This window comes from Kryptolebias marmoratus, linkage group LG7 (genome assembly GCF_001649575.2).
Source record: "Kryptolebias marmoratus isolate JLee-2015 linkage group LG7, ASM164957v2, whole genome shotgun sequence".
Lineage (NCBI taxonomy): Eukaryota > Metazoa > Chordata > Actinopteri > Cyprinodontiformes > Rivulidae > Kryptolebias > Kryptolebias marmoratus.
This window is the reverse complement of record NC_051436.1, coordinates 13623390-13646226: the sequence shown is the minus strand read 5'-3', so window position 1 is coordinate 13646226 and position 22837 is coordinate 13623390. Positions and strand designations below refer to the sequence as shown.

At 42.6% G+C, this 22837-nt stretch overlaps 1 protein-coding gene across 1 annotated transcript; it reads left to right on the top strand.

The window, feature by feature from the left end:
• On the top strand, positions 1 to 18695 carry nat8l (N-acetyltransferase 8-like; the record flags this gene model as incomplete). The annotated part of the gene is given in 3 exon segments (XM_017433170.3): positions 1 to 185; positions 1869 to 2033; positions 17296 to 18695. Coding segments are annotated over 3 exon segments (718 nt in total), but the record flags the coding sequence as incomplete, so codon positions are not given.
• Between the last annotated feature and the right edge of the window lie 4142 nt (positions 18696 to 22837).

The window sequence follows — 22837 nt, the reverse complement described above, 5'->3', positions numbered from 1 at the left end:
CCCCGCCGAGCCGGCGGCGAAGGATGCGGCCAGAGAGGCGGTTTTCATCCGCGAGTTTGAGCGCGCGGACGAAGAGGAGGCGCTGCGCATCTTTCACGAGGGAATAATGGAGCGGATACCCAACACTGCGTTCAGGGGGATCTGGCAGCAGCCCAGGACCCAGTTTTTGTACGCTTTGCTGACAGGTAAGTGCATAAATAACCGAAAACAGGGCACTTTTTTTTTTTAAAAAAAAGGAAAAATAGTTTGACTCCCCCCATCACCGCAAAGCTTGCATTGCAACTCATGTTTCAGCTGCACTTTGTTTAGATGTTTGTCCCACACTGCACTCAGACCTGCGCTGTCTGGTTCAGCTGAAATCTGTTGCAGCTTTTACGCATCCCCTTCACGCGCAACAAAAGGCTCGGCAGGGCGCATGCTGCATGCTGGTGATGTGACGCCGGGTGTCGGTGACTGAAGGAGGGGATCAGTTTGAAGACTGGCCCACAGGGTGCGCCCACATACCCAAGAAAGAAAGAATAAGAAGAAAAAAAAAAAGCACTCCCATGCGGTGCGCACTTTGTGCTGACGCTGCCCTTACCCATCGATCCCGGTTTGGCTTTTGGTGCAGGATAATATAAGATTTCTGCTTTTCATTCAGGTCTGCACCCGTTCTTGTGTCAGAACGGGTCCGTTTCCAGAGATCCGGAATGTGCATCACTTGAATGAAAAGTCAATTTCCTCCGAGTGCCGAGGAGAAACTTGCATGATGCGCAACATCCGTCCTGCTTGTTTCAGTTTGCGCCCCCTAGCGTTGCATCTGACTAATAACTCCCATACTAACATCTCTGATCTGAAAACGAACAAGAACAAAAAGTTTCACCCTGTTAATATGTGTTGTTTACTTCACAGTCTACTGAATGCCGTTTTGTGTGAGGAGTAACCCCCAAGTTGTCTTGATCATCGAAACCTTTTGTGTCCGACTTTAACGACGACTTGAAAATGCACGAATCGCACAATCCTTACGCGCAAAGGAGAGCCAGAGGTTGGACAAAAAAGTCGAAGATGTGCTCAGCTCGGCTGTCAGTGTGAATGAGAAGAACAGCAAATGTTAGTGCTAGTTTTTTTTTAAATTTCACATCAGTTTTTGACCACGACAGGGAAGGCGTATAGCTGCGGGGTGTTGAGGGCCGTTTCTCCAAGGTTCCCTTAAAAGTTTTCTCGGAGACTCAGGCCCAGCCCGCGGTTGTAAAGGGGCCCTAAGCAGAAACTGAGTTAAGCCAATCGATTGTGCCGTTTAGGCCGAGGCTGCAGTGACTGAGTTCAACTGAGTTACTGATCACGAGGGAGGAGGTCTTTTGCACAAGATATCAGCATTTTTAAGAACATCCGTTTCAGATTTCACAAGCGCACGTGGTGCTTGAGCAAAAGATATGTCGTTACATTCGAGTGGCTTGTACCGGCTCTCGCTCGCGTACAAAAAGCCGTGTTGGCAAAGACGACCCTGGGCCGTCAGAGTTCACATGGCTGATATCTTTCAAGGAGCAGTCCTCATCACCTTGTAGCTGTGCTCCGGTGACTCTGGGATACGTTTGCTACCAGTTGAGGTCAAAAACCTGCTGTGAATTAATAACTAAGAAATAAACAGGAAGGTGAACTTTTACTGCTTTTCTCCAAACATCTTTCACAACGACAGCTGGGCTGAACGCATCTCTGCTCTTTTTTTCCCGTCCCGAGTTGACGCCTGTGAAGGTTGCGCGGTTCGTGTATTGTCACATCTGTTTTGTGCCTTTGCTCTTCTGTGTGTTGGGTTCAAACTCTGCCAAAAATCAAACATGTGATTCTCTCTTCTGACAGGTCTCGTTTACTTTTCTTCCATTTTTCCATAGTAATGTGCTTTTTCGTGACCAAATCTGTCACGCTGACCTGCTGCGCGCCCCTCATTCTCATGGGCGCGCGCTACTACTACAGCAGGAAAGTTATCCAGAGTTATTTGGACTGTGCTCTGCACACGGACATGGCTGACATAGAGGCTTATTACATGAGACCCACAGGTAAGATGCAGGAGAAACCACACAGCTTTCACCGAACAGCGTGACCGGGTCAGCAGGCAATGCTTCACCAACAGAAATAACAGGAAAATAACGAAAAAAAAAGGCAGGTTCTGCTAAAAGGCAGGGTGAACGCTGAGAGATGAATGAGTTTGCTGAAATTTATCAAAGAAGCTGGAACTGGGTTGTTAAAGCTACACAAAGTTGAAAGCTGTATGTGGCTAAAGGCCAGCTAAAAGTGGCTAAAGGCAATCTAAAAACAGCAAAAGATAACAAAAGGTAAACTAAAGTAGAGAAAGGGTACTTAAACTATAAAAGTATTCAAAGGCATGCTAAAAGCTAAAGTAGCAAAAGGCTAGCTTAAAGTAGCAAAACTTACCTAGAAGATGAAAGTAGCAAAAGGATACTGCAACACTAAAACTAGCAAAAGGGTAGCTAAAAGCTAAAGTAGCAAAAGGGTAGCTAGGAGCAGCAGAACAAAAGCTACAAACTAAAGGGTAAAAAACAGAGCAGGTTTGCTGAAGCGGGTTTTAAAGAGAACAGTGTGTTTGAAGGAAATGAGATGTCTTCCTAAAGGGAAAATGTTTGCGAATGAAGTTAAATACTCTGAAGGCTATTAAGGTTACACAAAGCCGAAGTAATGGTACCCATTTCCTGAACGAGCTGAACGTTTTGATGTATGAATGACTAAAATAACCAAGTATGCTGAAGTAGTTAGATTGCAAAAAACATAAGAAAAAAAAAATTAAAGAGATGGAAACGATCATATGAGTGCTGAATCATGAATCTCAGTGTTATTACAGGATCACGTGTACGACCTGTCTTTCCTGGATGGACTAAGTTATTAAACTCACTGAAGCAAAAAGATAAAAGCGTGAAGCCCGGTGTGACTGAACACGGTCCGGCCCTGAGTCTCCTCAGGCAGAGCACAGGGGAAAAATCATTAAATATGCAGGTCGTCTTTCGCTCCCCACCCCTCCTCCCTCGTCTGTCTCTCACTCCTCCCCCTACCCGCTTCCTCTCAGAGTTCCACCCGGTCAGCGGGGCGGGGTGGCGGGGTGACGGAGGGCATCGCAGGCCTATTGATCGCCCGGAGGAGGAGGCTGCTGAAACACTCTCTGCAGAAGAGCTCAGCATCGGCAAGGCTCATTTCCTCCTTCTAATTGGGGGAAGAAAAAAAAATCAATCTGCCTGCCTCTGGTGTCGTCACAAACTAGTTAATCTCATCTGGAGCTTAACTCCGGGCGTAAATGACCGCAAATATGTGGCACATTTTCAGGCATTCCTCTGCTGTTAACGCCCCCGGAGCGCCCGGCCAACGTGTGTTAGCAGGTGTTAGTTAAGCCGGCCGGTCTGTCGGTCGTTCCTCTCTGACACGACGCCCAGTGGCTTGATAATCCACTGCTCGCTGCAGTTTAGCCGTCTCATTATTGGTGTGGGGCTGCGGCGGTTCGGAGGGGGTCAAGCACCACTGCTCCTGGACAATGACACTGATTAGGACCCTGTGAACTGAATGGACCCGTGCAGGGACGGATACCTGGGTCCAAACCATCAGTTCTGGTGCTACAAGTGTGTTATACTCGTATGCTGTGAAAAAAAAAAGAACTGTATGACCCGACACAAAGCTTCAGCCTGTGTCTCACTGGGCTGCGACTGTTGGTGAGTAAAAGACACAAAATTGTGAGGAAAATACACAAAGGTTCACTTGGAATCACACTAAAGTGACGACGAGTTTACGTACACACAGTACAGAACTGAACAGTCTTTAAAATGACACGCAAATTCATTTGTCTCAATTTAGTCCCAAAGTGTCTCAATTTGATCCCAGTTTATTCTCTTCGTTGTCTCCAGTCAGTCATAACTCACAGGCTGCCAAATCCTCCCAAATTTGCCTCACAAATCTCACACTCTGTCTCAGAAACTAAACTGAGACGAGTCTGAGATGGGTTCAAGACGCCCGTGACGACTCTGTGACTGGTTTGAGACTGAATCAGTCGCAGTAACTTTTCAAACAAGTTCAAAACTCCAGCAGCACCAAAGCAAGGCTCTTGTGAAAAGAGAGTCCCTCCTGAATCCTGATTTGTTGCCAACGGTCACAGCCCGGTGAGATACAGGAGCGCGTCGTTAGGTACCAAATTAAAGGTTCTTTTGAGTCTCCTTCACGCACGTCTCTCAGACCCAGGGTCAAAGGTTAAAACCTGTGGTCAGTTGATACGTCCGTCACGTGAACAAGATTTAAACAAAAACTAGTTTTGAAATTGAGAGCCTACCAGTTACCTAAATAAACCAAACAAGTCGTGTGTTTGAGTGTTATACTCGTAATTATCACAAGAAATTGAATAAATGACTTTTACAGAATGACAGAAATTATAAATCAACCAGGAAATCATCCATATACTGTGCAGCATTGTGCAAAAGTTTTGGGCCATCCTCAATTTCTTTATATTTTCCTTTGAAGGAGGCAAACCTAGTCTTTTTGCTGCTTTTTTAGCCACGTTCAGTCCCATCCTTGTACCTGACTGCGACAGCACATTGCTAACAAACAAACATTCCTCTGAAAACAGCCATCTACTGAACTGAAAGTAAAAGTAAAAAGCAGCCAAAGTCCCTTCAAAAGCCTGGTAAACTGTTGATCAAGACCACTTTAAAGGACTGCAAAATAGCTACCTGTGTTTGAACAAGAGGATGCTAACCATCCAGGATCAGGAGTCAGAGTCAGCACCAAAAAACACCTACTTGGTTCAAAGTGATGGAGGGGGGGAGTTAACATAAAAAAAACAACCTGTGGACATCAGAAGAAGGTCAAAAAAGGACACGGATGTCCGTATCCTCACATACGGATGACTTCCCACAGAGTGCTAAGAGTTTCTTTATGTCCACGACCCGCTCTCCTTCACACATGACTCAGCAGTGCACGTATAATTTTAGTGCCACATGGTGCAACAGCTGATTGCCGCTTCCAGTTGATGGGCAACAAGCAAGTCTTTACAGTTTTTTCATAAAACAGAACAAGCTCTCGAAGGGCCTCCAGCTGTTCTCTCTCCCCCCCGATTCATTTACCATCTTTGTCGACTAATAATAACAGAAAAGAGGCCGTGGGCACTGCTTTCACAGGAGCCAAAAACTAAATGTTTGAGCCTCCTGTTATCTCCCCACTTTGTTCCTGAGGTCTGTTGGCTGAAGGGCAAGGTTTACTTTCTTCTTAGCTGTTAATCATTTCAATTAAACTGTTGTTAATGTCTAAAGGTTGGAGAAAAGGTTTTTTTGGAAACCACAAAAACTTATTTTTTTACTTTATTGCCATTCAAATTTTGAAAACCTGAAAAATCAAAGTTTAAACTAAACAAATACAAATGCCTATCAGGGGTGGGCAATCCTGGTCCTCGAGGTCCACCATCCTGCATGTTTTCCTTGTTTCTCTGCTCCAACACACCTGATTCAGAGGTTAAATCACCTCTTCATGTTCTGCAGAAGCCTGTTAATTACCCATTGATTCAAATCAGGTGTGTTGGAGCAGAGAAACAAGTAAAACATGCAGGATGGTGGACCTCAAGGACCAGGATTACATGCATTACAATGAAATAATTGGGACTTGAATTAAACTGTAATTCCAACCACGACCTGCCAACCTGTCAGGTAGGATCGGTCAGTTGTGTTACAGTCATCTAATCAACTCATTCACATGTAATACATACAAATAAATACACGTATTTACTAAAAATTAAGTTAATTTGCAGGATGTTTTTAAATCGGTGCATGTATGAAATGAGATAAAAGGGGTTAATCGCTTTCAAGGTGAAGTGTGGGGAAGTGAGTGTGTGTGTGCGTTTGTTAGCAAAATATCTCATAAACCAGAGGACGGATTTTAATAAATCTTTCAGAAAGGAACCACTGGATGTACATCAACAACCGATTAATGTTTGGGGATAACATAATTCAAGATGGCCACCACAGCTAATTGACTTTAGCAAACAATGTAATGGCTGTCATTTTTACACATATTGAGCTATGGTTTAATGTGGTAGTAGCTGAGAGTCATTCCCGTCACATACCCTGAGAGCTAACAGATCTTGCAAGATCGTTATTTAAAATTTTGACATGCAAGTCAATGGATTCCTTCAAGGAATGCTAGTCTCCTTTTGGAAGTGTGGGGTGATACGTTTGCAGTTTTTATTCTCTTTTTGGCAGCCTCAGTGTGCAGCTGAAATATTTAAACTAGCAGTGAACAACAGAAGTCGTATTAGTAGTGACCTTTGGTCCTCCTGCTGTGTTTCATTTGCTACATTTCCACATCAGGGATGGAACGACGAACTGATTCACAGCGTGAGTTCTTAAACGGTAAAACCCTTTATGCAAACTTTCAAACATTTCTACAAAACTTTTATGAGAAGCGAAAGTGATGGAAGAGATCTCCCTTCTAAGGAGTATTTGTACCATTTATATTCTTTCTTTAGTTGCTCTAAAACCACTTAGTTAGTTGTGGCAGCTGCTCATACAGTCTGATGACCTCTGCAGGTCGTGTCGAGCTCAGAGACGTCACATTACCTGCTAGCTACTCTCACTGTGAGTTAGGGTTAGCTCTGTTCTAGCCTTCATTTTCTGCTGATACCTGCTTTTTAAAAATCTTTTAGTTGTGAATGACAGAATGAGGGAGATGGACAGAGAGAAAAGTGAAAAGGTGTGAAGGAAAAGAAGGATGAGAGTGCTGGATAGAAAATGGGGGCATGTGAGGGAGGGGTGATCTGCAGCATCACACACTTTGAAATCAGGAGCATCCTGCTTAGCAGGAAGACAAAGGGGCTCTCCCGGGGATTCTTCTGACTTATATTAGCTGAAGGTGCGCAGCTTTCTTAAAGCACACCTCCTTCCATCCTTCTCTCCTCTTGTCGTGTTTCGTCTCCCACCTGTGCTGCTCCTCCTCTCTGTTTGATCTGCGCTAACGGTGGAGAAAAGGTGCTGTGGGGACAGAAAAGATAAGATGTTTCCAAACAGGCAATGAAAAAAAACAAATGTTTTAGCTTGTTCAAAAGCTAAAAAAACTGACATGAAATGCATTTTATTTGATTATCCACGATATCAAGAAGTCATGGATGCCTAATTTCAACAAGATTAGAATCAGTAGCTATTTTTTTTCTTCATAAACACAAAAAGAACAAACTACATTCAAACTGCAGTTATAGGTAATCAGTTTATTTTGATAAACAATAAACAATGTTAGTAAAAAATTAACAAAAAATCCAACTTATATTGGATATTTAGATTAAAACTAAGATTAAGTGTTTGGTTTCCATGATTAGTTGGTCAAATTAAAAAGGAAAACTCTAACGGACCTTTAACATTGTTGTTGTGACAATTTTTAACACCAGAGCTCAAAAAAGTTACAGTTATACAAATAATAAGCCTTTAATAATAAATAGCAACAAAAACATCTAATAACATGTCCAAACTTAATGGAAAGGAAACCATTTTCAACATTTACGTAATCAGCACACCTTTCTGTTCACAGTCCTAACTGTACCCAAAGGCAGATAAGGAGCATCATTTTCTTCTTCAAATGCCAAATGAAATGTGTTTCTGACAACTAAACGTTCACAAAATCTTGTCGAATTTTTGCACACGCGTCAAAAGCGATGCAGACTTTTTATCTCTGTTTTTAAAAAAAAAAACAGTTGTTATCAAATGGCTCAAATTAACCTGAACATAAGGCGGGTGGATCTAGGAAACACAACAGAACATACACAGGCAAACATGGTAAGCTACATGAGTATGAGGAACAGGGGTAGGAAGGTGATAACTGATTAATAACAGGTGTGCTGATTACAAATAACAGACAGGTGTGATGTGAGGAACCGGAACAGGGAGGAGAACTGGTGGCTGTGACATGAGGTGCTTTTGGACCAAACGATTATAAGGACTCTCTGGAGGTTATAAGGACTGTTAGTCGCACTGTGGAGAGGTTTTAAGCACCTATGTGTTTGCTTTTACGCCGCCAGGAGAATGGTGTGATTGTGCGACACCCGGCAGACGGTCACTTACACGCCATCAACAACAACGGAGGGCTCTGTGGTTAGAGGAGTGTTGTGCCTCTTTGGTTTAACTTCTGAAGCCGTGCTCGTCAGAGAGCTGCAAACATTCAAAACAACGACTTATAGGAGCCAAGGCTCCTATGACAAATCAGTCAGTTTGTTAAACTGCAGCTTTTATTTTAGTGACGGAAACACAGATTTAGTAGCGCAGGTGCTGAAAGAGCATTCAGCCAATCAGTGTATGATTATGTGTCACCTTATGTCGCTCAGGAAAGCTAAATAAGACCTGATAAACACAGTTAAGAGGAGTACAGATGGCTGTGTGGAGAAATGGTTGCAAGGACTGTGAAGTGGTCCCCCACAGTCCGAAAGCACCTAACAACCAAAAGGACTGAACCAAACCTAAACTGTGGCAGCATGTGGTCTGTCTAGTGATTTGGGAAAGCAGAACCTACAGCAATTAATAATGCATTGCAGTCTCACTAACCTCTACTTACGGTTTACATTAAGGCTGAATCAATACGTAACTGAGGCACATACTGGAGCGGCTAAATGATGTGTCATCAGCAGCTTCATTAATCCTCACATTGAGCCTCTGGTGACAAACCACAAGGATTTATTGTTACATAAACACAGCTTCAAACCTGCTGTTGACGGGTGTTGCTTATCTGCTCTGAAGATTTGATTTTTGAGTCGAATCAGCACGGGCATTGTTCTGTCAGGAGCAGCGCAGGTGAATCGCGTTTTGAGATGCACGGCGTTATCATCCGAGCCGTTTAAAGTGGAGAGAAGTTTCTAAATGTGCTCAAAACTTTTCACAGCGAGAGAAACTGAAACATGTCAGCTTATGAAATATTGGAAAATTATGAATCCGTATACTTAACAGGCTAAAGTCGCTGTTTGAACAGAAGTTTTCAATTTACCGGTCGATCTACATTCCTACCCTCATCTATGGTCACGAGCTTTGGGTAGTGACCAAAAGAACGAGATCGCAAATACAAGCGGCTGAAATGAGTTTCCTCCGCAGGGTGTCTGGGCTCTCCCTTAGAGATAGGGTGAGAAGCTCGGTCATCCGGGAGGGACTCAGAGTAGAGCCGCTGCTCCTCCACGTCGAGAGGAGCCAGTTGAGGTGGCTCGGGCATTTGATTAGGATGCCTCCTGGACGCCTCCCTGGTGAGGTGTTCTGGGCACGTCCCACCAGGAGGAGGCCCAGAGGAAGACCCAGGACACGCTGGAGGGACTATGTTTCTCGGCTGGCCTGGGAACGCCTTGGGATTCCCCCGGAGGAGCTGGCCCAAGTGGCTGGGGAGAGGGAAGTCTGGGTCTCCCTGCTTAGGCTGCTGCCCCCGCGACCCGACCCCGGATAAGCGGAAGAGAATGGATGGATGGATGGAACAGAAGTTATTTCAGTGGCCCGGACAAGCTGAGGGGTAACGTGTTGTCGTTCCATACAAACAGCATCTGCTTGTCTTAATGAGGACTAAAACAGGAGAACTGAGAGCAAAGCGCATAATTTGAGTTCCTCAGGACTAATGGACACTTAAAAGGAGAGCGCGCACACAGAGCGAGTGTGTTGGTCTCTGCGAACTGTGACGGGCAGCGCGCACACACACGCGCACCGAGGCATCAATCTTCTCTGCAGAATGTTCTGAGCTTAAATGCAGCCTGACGGAAGGGCGCTCCGGTGTAAATCTTCACTTCAGAGCGAATGAATTATTCATTCACCTCTTCTGATCACATCTGGACAGTGTGCCTGACGCTACTTGCCGCCGGCGAGAGGAGGAAAGTGCTGATGTTTGGGCTCTGCGTGACAGGCTGATCTAGCCTTGCAGCGTGAACTTTGACCTGAGGGTCAGGGTGTGTCTCAGTGGGTGGCGGGGCACGTACAGGATGTTGTTTAAAAAACACTTTTGAGAGCATCTAAATACTGTTTTTTTAAAAAAGAAAAAGGTCGTAGAACAAAACAAAGAAATGATTATGCAAGACTAAATTACAAAACAAGTGTGCAGCTAAATAAAACCAAAAAAAAAGATGCTTTTAGACTTAAAGTGCCCAACGAAGGCAGTGAAAATGACTAAAACTATAGTCGGAATTTTGATTCAAAGCTCCTAAAACCGAAATCAATGGAGCTGAATTTGACTTTTCTTCCCAACAATTACAATCAACAGGAAAAAAAAACTGTAAACAATTAAAAGCCTAGCATTCCTTAAAGGTATGCATATCGCCTGTCGTCGTTTATGCCAGTTTTAAAGTAAGATTTCATGATGAGAAGGGACAGAGTTAAAACAGTTTTGATCAATCTTTGTAAACGACATTAAGCCTGACGGTGCAGGATCTTGGGACGTGTGGTAGCTCCCTATTTAGAATAACTCTCAGCTACTACCACACCAAAGTTAGGTTCAACGCTTGTAAAACTGACTGAGTCATTTTTGTGTTTGCTAAGGTGAACTAACGGTGGCGGCCATCTTGAATTGGGTTGAGTCCAAAACTCAACCAGCTGTAGATGTCCATTACTTTGAGAGTTTCCTTTAAACCTGTCCTAGGATCAAGAGATATTTTGCGAACAGTCCAGACAAACACTCGTCTTGTAGCCCTTTCGTCTTCAGCGGCAGGTGGCAAGCAAAAAATAAACAAAGTAAAACCACTTCCATCTCCCAGCGGGCTCCGACAGCTTCTGTCTCATGAAGAAGTGAACTACAGCTCAGTAAAGCGATGTCTAGACTGAACGCTTATCAGCCGAATTAGCCCTCTAGGTTTCATGTGAAGGAAAAGGAGAATAATCTCATTAAGTGTAAAACCCCATTCCCCATGTGCGCTCTCCCGTGTGTGCACCAGTGTGTGTGTTTGGAGGATTTCATACAGTGTTCCAATCGTACCATCCCTGAGTCTTTAACACGCCGACATGTGTGCGCAGAGACATAATAAAATCCTCGCCCGGCACTCTAAGAAATCAGATAAGAGCTCAGTAATCAGATTCTTCCTTCTGTGAGAATCCGTCAGCTCTTCCTTCCTTTTTTTTTTTTCTTTCTCGCCTTCACTCTCTGCTGGATTCATTTCATCTGTACGTCTCCCCTCCCCCCCTTCTTTATTACCCTCAGATTCTTCATCAGTCTTTCCTCCTCCCTTTGTGTTCGTATGTCCGAGCAGCAGGATCGGATCCTTTCAGGCTCATCACTGTTAACTCAGATCCCACTCTGTCCTCCTCTTCCTCTGCTTGTTCCTTCTTTCAGAGTACACAGATGGGGTGGGGTGGGGGTCCCCCTCTTTTCTCTCTTTCTCCAAGTCCTTTTTCTGAGTGGGCAAGCTCATTCATACGACTCACCCGCACGCAGCAAAGCCCCGGCTCTGAACTGTAGTCGTACTGTGTGGAGCTTCTGCAGCTGCTGGGATGGAACAACAGGGACTTTAATGCCTCGATCAAAACATTGCTCTTTCATTTCCTTTCTCACTTTAGAGACTGTGCAGGTTTTTCTGTTATCTGCTGCTCTACTAAGCAGAAAAGTGAGACGATACATAGGAATAAAGGTACACATTAAAGGCCTAGCATTCCTCGAAGGAATGCATATCACCCGTCGCCTTTCATGCTACAGTTTTCAGCTAAGTATATCTTATGCTCAGAAATGAAAGTTGTAGCCAGTTTGGTCAAACCTCTTGCGACATCATTAGATCTCACGCTCAGAGGACGTGTTGTGAATGACTCTCAGGTACTACATCAAATTTTAGCTAATATCTGTAAAACTGACTGAGGTGTAGCCGTTCTTGTGTTTGCTAAGGTTGCTGACCTGTGGAGGCCATCTTGAATGCAGTTAACTCCAAAGGTTAATCAGTTGCAGATGTGCAGACAGTGACTGCCCTCTGCAAGTTTCAACCAATCTTTCCAGTGGTTCATTAAGTATTTTGCCAGTGGTTTAGATGAATGAACACACACACACGCAGGCAAAAACAACATCACCTTTCACCTTCGATGGTGGGCGATAAAAACACAAACTAATACTGGAAGGTGACCCCGTTTTGACCTTGCTGAAGAAGCAGGGAGTTGTTAAAGCTAAGAAAACAGCAGAAAACAGCAGAACGTGAGCTGAAAGCATAGATATGTGTTGAATTACTAGACTTAATGTGGGAAGCCAGACGTTGAAGCCAGAGCCATTACAGCGCCCCCACAAGGTGGTCCCAGTACAAGATTTAAGTCCCTCCATGTAAACAAACCTGACCTTTGAAGCTGGTAAATTAAAAAAAAATACACTTCAGTCTTTTTCAGGTGTTGACCATTTTTCTTTCACATAGTTCTTACTTTGCCGCTGTATGATCAAATATTCATTTCCCTAATAAATTTAGCTGTAATTACTTATTACATGCCTAAAAGAAAGGTCATGTAACACTATGATTGTGTGTGGGAGAGTAGGCGGAGCTTAAAGCCTCACATGGCTAGTGCACAGACTCTGGTCACAAAAATACAACATGGCAGCTCCTGTAAACCGGGTCCTGCTGGCTTCGGTTCCCAACAACAACAGAAGGTGGAGACATTTGGTCTAAAAGAGGCAAAAACTAGGAAAAGGCTGGTTAAAAGCTAAAAGTAGTATGAAGAGAGTTCAATGTATTTTTATGGGAAAATATTTGTAAATAAAGTTAAATATTTTGAAAAGTGTGAAAGTTCCAAAACTCACAGCACCCATCTCCTGAATGAACTGAACATTTTGGAATAAAAAAATAGATGAAATAGCGCAAAGTATGTAAAAGCAGTTCGATTACAAAAAGTGTAAAGAAAAAAAAGTGTTTTAGTTTTTTTAAACAGTGCAGTTCTTTGTCCCAGCTGATCTGAGTGAACTTTCTGTGACACAGTGTTAAATAAAGAGCCCAGTCTGATTAGCAGCGAGGCAGAGTGCTGATTGCTGTGCATATTGCCCTCATTCCTGGCACGGGCTCAGCTCAGACAGATGGTCAGGAGGGCATCATGGAAGTCCAACACCCTCCCACCCATCACGCCACACACACACTGAATCATTTCACCACCGAGCCAAAGAAGTTCACACTGCAGCTTTGACATATTCCAGTAATAAACCTCCATTTCATAATATCTGTAAATTGAGAGTTGACGGTATTGTGCAAAGGTTTTAAACCAACTATAACTTCTTTAAATTTTGCTTCACAGGACCTAGACTTTCTTGCGATCTTCAAAGTGGTCTTGATCAGTAGTTCGTCAGACTTTCTGAACATCTTCTAAAGTTTTTTTTTTTTTTTTAGATTTTTGATTGCTTTTTTACTCATTTTCTATCCATTCTTGCACCTAAACAAAACAATATATTTTAGAGCACATGCTTAAAACAATTTAAAAAGTGGACAAATGGAAGACAAAAGAAGTATTAGGTCTACAAAAAATCCAGTAAAAACCTGAGAGATGCATCATTCTTTGGATGTATGTAAAGTTTTCAGCTAATAGCTCGTTGCAAATTGCTTTTTAAGTGCTAAAATACTGTTTTATGTGTAAAACTGTGTTAAATTTGATCATTTTCAAAGATTGTGTGTTTATGACAGGCGGCTGGTAGCAAAGAGGCTGAAGATTATATCTAAAATAGTATTTTGTTGTCTCTTATGTGTCGACACAACACTGACTCATCACTCGAGTTTAGGAACCTTTTTAGGCCTAAATGATTCAGAGGTCAGAGGTGAAAGTGCCTTAACACCAACAACAACTAAAAAAAACAACATTTCTTTGAAAATGGTCAAGTACTGGATTGAAAATGAGGAAAACAAAAAGTAATGAAACCTCAAAGAAAAACTTTGAAAGACCTTCAGAAAGCCTGAAGAAATGATTGTTTTAAAAGATCACACAAAAGCCTGGAAGCAAAATATAAAGAAATTAGGGATGTCTCAACACTTTTACATTGTACTGTATTTTTAAAGATTATCCAAAATCATTCCAACACCCACGTGGCCCCAAAGACGAGGGAAAGCTATTTTTTCCTCTCTCTCTCTCTTTTTTTTAAGTTGAAATCGGCAAACTGCATAGTCATCTGACCCACTTTTCTGTAGAGGCAGCGTTTCTCATCAGTCAGAGCTCCTGTGCTCAAAAAAACTGAATTCAAAACATCTCAGTTGAGGTAACATGATTCACTTACATGCTGTTCGTGTTTGTACTGGGAGCTCTGGACGCTGCAGTTCAGAACATGAGCAAACTAGGCTTGTTCCTGTTTTTAAAAGCAGACCACTGATTGCTCACTCGGAGAGCAGGAAGTACAAATGTGGGACTGCCTGCTGCTGCCGCTGCTGCTGCTGGAACCCACATACTGTAGCTCAGTTGTTTGATGCTGTAACAAAAGAATCAGCATAACACGGGTCTACAGGGGCAGCAAATCCTCGCCAACACGTGGGACTCCACCAGAAGCATAATGCCATTATCGCCCGTTTCTGTTAGATATTCAGGAGAAACAAAGAAAGGAGAGGTTTTGTTTAAAAGCATGAAAGGGAGCGTCAGTTCCCAGGGGGAAAATCAGGATTCAGAGCTAATACACAGCAGGTCTGTGGGTCATGAAATCGTCTTAATCTCTAACAAACAGATGGGAGTTTGATGCAAAACTGTGTTAACAGTTGTCAAACATGGCATTAGTGGTTAGAGTATTTGAACACATGTTAGCAAAGGGTCATTATCTTTCTTGAAAGAGTCTGATTCAACATGATATGGCGTTTTAAAATAATCATGCAACTATGATTCCACAGGGATTAGTTTAAAAAAAGAAGCCCGGGCCGACTTCTAACATTTATCACTTGTGACATTTAATTTCCACTATTCTTCAAAAGCTTGAAGAAATCTTGAATTAAAATAGGGATGCTGCACTTTTTTGTTCACGCTGATTTGTGACAAAAAATAAGATAATTTGTTTTATTAGCTGAGAAAAAGGCTTTTATGGATGAAAAAAAAGAAAACAACTCCTAATCACTGTATCAAATTGAAGGTCTTAGGAGTGCAGCTCAGATAAAGATCTGCCTTTTAAAAAAACTGATATTAAAGCTTGAAATGCTTTTCTGGTGGAGGTGTATTGTCCGCTGACAGGTTACTTTAACCTTGTTTGTAAAAATATATGAGTGTAAATCTTTTTGTCTGGCTGTCACAAGTGTCTGTCTGGTTTGTTCAGAGCTATGAGTCCCCGATGCAGTCTGATCCAAAAATGACACGGCAAACAGGGGTTGAAAAATGAAAACAGCTAAAACAGCTTTCAAATTTCTCTGACATGTCTGTATCAGTTTCTTCACTCCACTTAGCCGTGGATTCGAAAAGACTGTTTGTGACCCCTAAGGCCCCTTCACATGGGATAACAACCCCGCTACATGACCGGTGGACACGACTGAATTGTTGCGATTTTGGAAAACCTCCATCAAACCTCATTGCCAAAAAGGAATTTTTTTGGGGGGCTATTTTTTCACACACCCCAAAACACTCTTCTGCTCTTTCACCATACAACTCTCTGGAACTGCATCAAGATGCAGCTACAAACTACCAGTTCATGCCAGGCTAGCACAAATCTACCGCCACAAGTATCAAGTCTGCGCCAGGCTGTTTCCACCGTGTCACAGTCACAGGTGTAGCCTAGGCATGAGGCTAGCAAAACCATCCATCCAATTTCTGCCACTTGTCCGTGTTCAACAAGTTTAGGAGATAAACCCAGACCTCTCCTACCCAAGTGACACTCTTCAGCTTCTCTCCAGCTCCCAAGGCATTCCCAGGACAGAGGGGATACCTAATCCCTCCAGGAAGTGCTGGGTCAGCCCCAGAGTCTCCTCTCAGTGGGACATGCTGGAAAACCCAGGAGGCATCCTCATCAGATACATAAAACACCTTAAGTGATTCTTTCCAGTGCAAAGGATCAGCAGCTCTACTCCGAGCTCCCCCTGGATGACGGAGCCCCTCACCTTATCTCTAAGGTGGAGCTCTGTCATTTCAGCTGCTTGTATCTTCTTTTGGTCATGATTTAAACCTCATAACCGTAGGTGAGAACTGGAACGTAGATAGACCAGTAAATGAAGAGCTTTGCCTTTCAGCTCAGCTCCTTCTTCACCGGACAGACCAGAGCAACGCCCTCATTACTGCAGACAAGGTCACAATCCGTCAATCCATCTCCCGCTCCATCCTACCATCACTCCTGGACACTCTGAGATACTTGAACTCTTCTACTTGAGGTAGAGCCTCCCAATCTGAAACCATTCCTGCTTCCAATTCTGAACGGCCACATCAGAACATTGTACATGTGCCCCATGTCATGGATCTGCCACCACCACCACCACCACTGTGCCCCTCCCCAGGACCCTAATACACTCACCAAGACCCTGCAAAGGCAATTCAAGTTCTGGTTAAATTCTTTATTTGGGTTGGTCATCCAGTGTGAAGGGGACTAAAGTGGAGTCTTATAGAACACTGATGGGCACCATTCAGACACTACTTATCCAACAAACCCCTGCATCCCTTCAACTGTTTTCTATCTGTCTTGTCTAGTTTTCTTGTTAAGCTAACTCAATGGGCTGGTTGTTCAAAGGGGAGTTGGTAATAGTTGTTAGTTTATAAACATAAATCTTCTAATCTGTCTCTAACATTGTTAAATTTAGAAATATTTCTATAACAAAACTGTTCTTTATTTTTTTAAAGTGGGGTTCTGTGGAATGGTTATCAGCAATTAATACCTGAAGTAGACAGCAGTCAGAAGGATCTAAGTTTGGAGAATCAGAGAGAAAAACTATAGTGGAGGACTCGAGCTGTGCCGAGGTGAATTTCAGCCACCTAAAACAAACTCAAACCTCAAATCTTATAGCTGTTCAAGCAAATGCTCTATTGTAAACTTTTTACACTGTGCCACTTTTAACAAATATGTTCCTAGATGTCTTCAGGTTTTTAGCATGAAGACCAGCCATGTTGAAAATTGTTCTCGGTCCACTGAAACACACTGTGTGTAAAACGTGGCGCAAAATGAACTACGTACCTAGTAAGAGCAATCTCATACTAAAGTATTGTGGTGTAAAGATCCATAACATAGTATTTGCTTGAACTGTAATTATTTTTTTAGGTTTAGAATTAAGTCCAAATCTGCTACATTATAGATTACACTTTGACTTCCTGTTAGTTTAAGTTTATGATTTATGGTAACTATTCCAAAGACCCACTTAAAAAAATCGGTACTATTCCCGTAAGTGCTTATTTGTAACTATTTCAATAAGTTTAATTTCAACAAATGTTTTCTCATTTATTTCGTCAGGCTCCTGTTTCTGGGTGGCAGTCCTTGACGGACGCGTGGTGGGCATTGTGGCAGCGCAGGGTCACGAGGACGACAACACCGTGGAGCTGAGGCGCATGTCAGTGGACTCCCGCTACCGTGGCAAAGGCATCGCAAAGGCCCTGGGTCGCCGTGTTCTGGAGTACGCCGTCCGCAACAACTACACCGCTGTGGTCCTCGGTACAACCGCCGTCAAGCTGGCCGCCCATAAGCTGTACGAGTCGCTGGGCTTCCACCGGACGAGCCAGAGCGAGGACTACAGGCTACCCGGGATGAGCCGCTCACCGCTGGAGAGGCTCTTCTTCCAGATCCGCCACAGCCGCTACCGCCTGCAGCTCCGCGAGGAGTAAAAAGGTGACGGGGAGAGAAAGATGGAGGGAAAAAAGGGACAAAGAAAGCAAAACCCCTCCTTCACCTTAGAGCCCCAACTGCATCCTCTCCTCTGTCAGCTTTTATTTATTTTGTGTAATTAGAGAAATCTTTGAGTAACACTTTTCCTATTTCATTGTAAAGTCACTAACGTTTTTTTATTTTTTTTATTATTACTTAACATTACGCTTTTGTTGCTGTTATTTTTGTATTATACTTTACATTTAAAATGGGAATTTGATTCTTTTGGCCAATCTTATTATTCTAGTTTTTCTGTCTCTACCCCTTCATTTCCACTTTGGGAGAAAAGAACAAAAAATGAAATTTTGGAAGATATCTAACTGGTACCACAGCTAAACACCCTCTGCAGTCCCACAGCTCTGAAGATTATATGACTCAGACCCTGTCCACATTAACACAGATATTTTGCTACACATATTTTTCTCTGCTGCGTTTGTACCATTCCTACACATCGAAAAGGCGGATATTTTTTACAAACTGATTCAAAAGTTGGTGTGCACCTGTGTTTACTTGACAAATGAAGATTTGGGGGAAAGTGGCGTTGCAACCCACTTTGTGTACGCTGACTTTGGGTTTGTGTACTGAGAAACCACCACAAAAATGACACAAGTTTTACTGTTTTTTTCTTTTTTTCCTACATCTGACTAGCTTTACCTGACATCTGTCATCATTAAACTTTGCGTGTGCGCCGAAAAGGTTATAAGGTTACAAATAATGCCAAAGGGGGGGAAAAAAGAGCACTGGTTCTTTTGATAGAATCACTTGCTTTGCTCAGACTTTTCTTATTTTATACTTTTACATGCAGTTAATGCGGACGATATTGCCACCTACTGGCCTGGCATGAGTCTTTCAGCTTTTTTTTTGGTGGGGAGATTTTGTTTTTCTAAATAGGGAAAAATGTTTGCTTAAAAAACATATCTGCGTAGTGTAGTCAGGGCCTCAGACCAAAACTTTTGTCTTTGCTCCTCCCTCCATCACTTCAGCCCCCCCCCAATAAGAGATTTGCATTCTGCTGCACTGAGGGGTGGATGGGAGGTGCAGATATGGTTTGTTTGAGGGGGGAAGGAGAGCCGAGTGTCCCTTTACACACGTCCATAATGATCTTGCAGAGTTGCATTTTGTGTCATTTGGCTCTTAGCCATTATCTCAAGACAACATATTGAAGCACAGCGAGAGTGCGGAGCCGATCCCCACAGAGGAGGAGAAGGACGGCCACCCAAACATGAATCAACACAGATCATCTTCCTCTTTCCTCTCCTCCTTGATTATATGATTGGATATGCACCTCCTTTTTAAATTAATTTCATGGTTTAGAAAAAAAAAAATAGTAATTTTCTCACTGGAGCTGTGGAGAGGATCTCTGATTGGTTGAGGGTGACGGGAGGGTGGAGCTTTCTTCCTTGTGGCATTACTCTGACAGATCCCAAGAAGTGATAAAGCTGCACGTTAGAGCCCGCGTGTGTGTGTGTGTGTGTTGATGAGGCAAAGATGACTGTCAAATAGCGTTTGACGTTAGGCGACGCCTCTACTCTCTTGCTAAAAGTCAAGTACTATCTAACTTAACACAACTGCTTTCTATGTGTACTTATAAACTGTTTATCGATTCAACCAAGTTAAAAATTTTGAATACATGACGATAATTTGTAATTTTGTAACTTAAATTTCCACATTTAAATATGCAAATTTTGGTGTCAAAAGTACGACACCGACTGAGTAGCCGCAGTCTACCCGTCACACACTTCATCCAGGTTATTGGGGAACAACTTGGGTAAGACATGACTACTAGCAATACTTACAAATGTACAGTACATAACTGAGCACAAACAGCAAATAAACATCTGAACCCATCCGTAGAGCCCGTGCAGCTCACGCCAGAAATCACGCGACCTGTTTATTCCTCGTGTTGTACGGCAAGCTTCCGTAGTTTTTTTTTTTTTTTTAATGCTGTGTGGTTGCTGTTAAACGTGGGAAACTTCCCCTGAAATCAGCAAAACCCCACGCTTGGCAAACAATTCCATTCCAACAAACAAAAAAATAAAATACAGCTCAAGTTGGAAGTCCACGAGTTATGTTGCTACTACCGGTTCGTAGGTTGCTCTGAGAAGACAATAAAACTTGACTTCTACAGGAGGTACTTATCGAATGGCCTCCACTTGTCCCTGAGTGGTCCTGCAGATGGAGACAGGCCTCGGTGTCCTGCTCTGAGGGCTCAGAGAGGTTCACCAACAAGGCACGTTTTAAAGTTTGATGTGCCGGTGTCCCCCAGTTCATGCTCATATCTTGTAACTCAATCTCTAGAGCGAATTGAGGGTCTCGCGATAACTTTTTTAAAATGAGACTAATATCCACGCAGCCAGCTACGTGTATAAACACTATGCTAAACGCTTGTAACTGTATGCAATACGTGAGAAACTGCCGTCCATCAGGGCGGAATGAACGAGCTCGACGTGACTGCACGGGCTCTATTGGCACTCATATCCCACCTACCCCAAATGTTTTTATCGTGTATAGAGTTGAAAACTCATGTAGCGAATGTCCACGTTTCTCCCGTAAAGGCTCGCTTCATCGCCATATTCTCACCAGACAACCAGCAGTAGATTCAGCTTCCCAATACTCTGAGCCTGAGCTGTGTCATCAAAGCATTTGTAAAAAGTAACATTTCAGAAAAAAAAAATAATAGTAATAAAAAAAACACCAAAAAAAAGCACAAAAGATGAAAATGAGTGAAAAAAAATATATATATTTGAGACAAAATCAGCACCAACTATCCATGCATTGCTGTCCTTTTCCCGTCCCTCTCATTTAAAATGTCTGCAACCCTGAGCAGCAACAATGCACCCCCCGTCCACAGACCATCCATTCCTCCCCCCCACGTCTGCATGTGCCCCGGAGCCTTGTTGCACAGCTTTAAGTCCTCTATTTAAAGCTTGCTGGACCAGTCCGGGACCCTGTTTCGATTCTAGAGGCCTCTGTAGCGGAGACACAGACTGGTGCCAGGTTGCACATCGTGTTTGGTTGTGTGTGCATGGGCGCGATGACGAGGACTTTGAGAGACAAACCTGAGCGCGTGCGTGTGTGTGTGTGTGTGTGCGCGCGCGCGTGCAAAGAGTTGGTGCAGACATAAAATACACGCACCAACCGCAGTGCCGCCTGGATGATATTATGCCTGCCAGCCAACCAACTGTACAATGCAAACAGCAATGCAAGAGTGACATGTACCCATAGTGTGTACGGTGCCTGCCCTGGAAATGCGTAGAAAAAAAAACAAAAAACAAACATATATACACTATATATAATATAAATATATTTAAAGAAAAAAAGCTTCTTTAAAAGATGAACAAAATAAACGTTTCTTTCAAAAAAAAAAAGAAGCAAAATTGTAATATTTGCATGAAACGTGTCTTTGAATGCAAATAAAACTTTAAAAGGGAGGAACTCTTACCGTGATTAAATTATAATAAAAAAATGTAACTTTTTCTTTTATACGTTTACGCTACTTCAATTTATCTTACTTATTTGTGATCAACAGAGAGGTGTGAGGTCAATACCAGCCACAAACAAGTTTGAAAAATCTTTACTAAGCAGCCAAACATTGTTTTTGAGTTATATCTAAAAGCCTTGTTTTGTTTGGATTTAAGTCACCACTTAGTAATTCTGTTTGTCTCGTTTGAAGGACTGGAAGCACCGCGGCTCTTCTTCCGGTAGACCAGCATTTCGTAACTCATTGCGGGTTTAAATCTTTTCAGTACGGAAGCTGAGGACAGTCACACCTGCGACTGATTTCCTCAAGATCTTGAGACGATTGTTCTGCTATCTCTAGATCACCAAGCTGATTTTATTACGAGATAACGAGGCGATAATGACGCAAATACGAGGGGTGATCTTAAACAGAAACGTGTTGACCGGTGGCTGATGATCAGCTTCAAACAGCTGCCAGCACGACGGCCCTGATCTCGGATGATGTGCCCCGTTTTGTTCTACTGCGATTCTAAAATCATTTTTAGTTATCATGAGAAAATGAACCTTTTTTCTAGGTTGAAACAGCCAAATATATATCACAACATAATGATTTAATTGCGTCAATATTAGGACAAAACTCTCTTGGCTTCTGTGTTTCCAAAAGTATTTGGCGCATTAATATGTACATCGAAATCCTGCGTGCCATTACAAATATTAATGCAGCAGGTGAGAAAAGGTCAAAGCTGTATCTCCGGTCGGTGCCCTTAAGTATCTTAGTACATGCTTGTTTACATTTGTATCTAATTTAGTATTGTACAGTACTTTGTTTACAAATATGATACCAGGAATGGATTAAAAAAATGACTTTAGTTAGATTTTGACTTACTTACTATCTGTCAAGTCTCATATTGTTGTGTTTTTGGGTTTTTTTTCCTTTGAAACTTTTCTTTTTTCAGCAACATCAAATAAAACTGTCCCAGATGAGGCTTATTAACTGATGGGATTTTAGCTGTTGAGCCAATCCAAGATTTCTTTATCCTAATACACAAATAAAACACAATTTATAAAACCCTAAAAGCATCAAACAGTACAGTTTTTAGATCATTTTGTAGAGTAAACAAATAAAAAGAAACATATCTCTGAAAAGTCACCCTGATGCATCTACTCTGGAGGGTCAAAATAAGAGCCTGTTTTGTGACACTTTTGGAGAAACATCTACAATTTGATACTATATTTCTATCCTAACAAACCAAGTTGGAGGTAAAGTAAGTCGTTAGTGGTGCTGATAGTTAAGATTTCTTTGTAGAGACAGTGTTAAACTTGGACGAGGACGGGAGGACTTTTTCTAATCTTGTGGTGGGATGTACAGTCTGTCGGTTGTGAGCCATTTCTGCTGCTGGTTTTATCGGTTTTTATCCCGATGAAGATCTAAAAGCCCTTTCGCATATTTTGGGAGAAGTCACCGTCCCATGTTACGAAGACAGGTCATGCGATTCAACAAGCCTTTGCCAAGACTTTATGCACTAGAATCAAACGCTGGAGTCAAAATATCTCGTTGGACTGACTGCATGGCTTACACTAGTTAAAAGGCCAATTTGAATCGTAAAGATGAAGTGCACTGACCACGATGCATTTATTTCTAAACCGGGAAGTGTATGTTTTCTACTTCACGTGA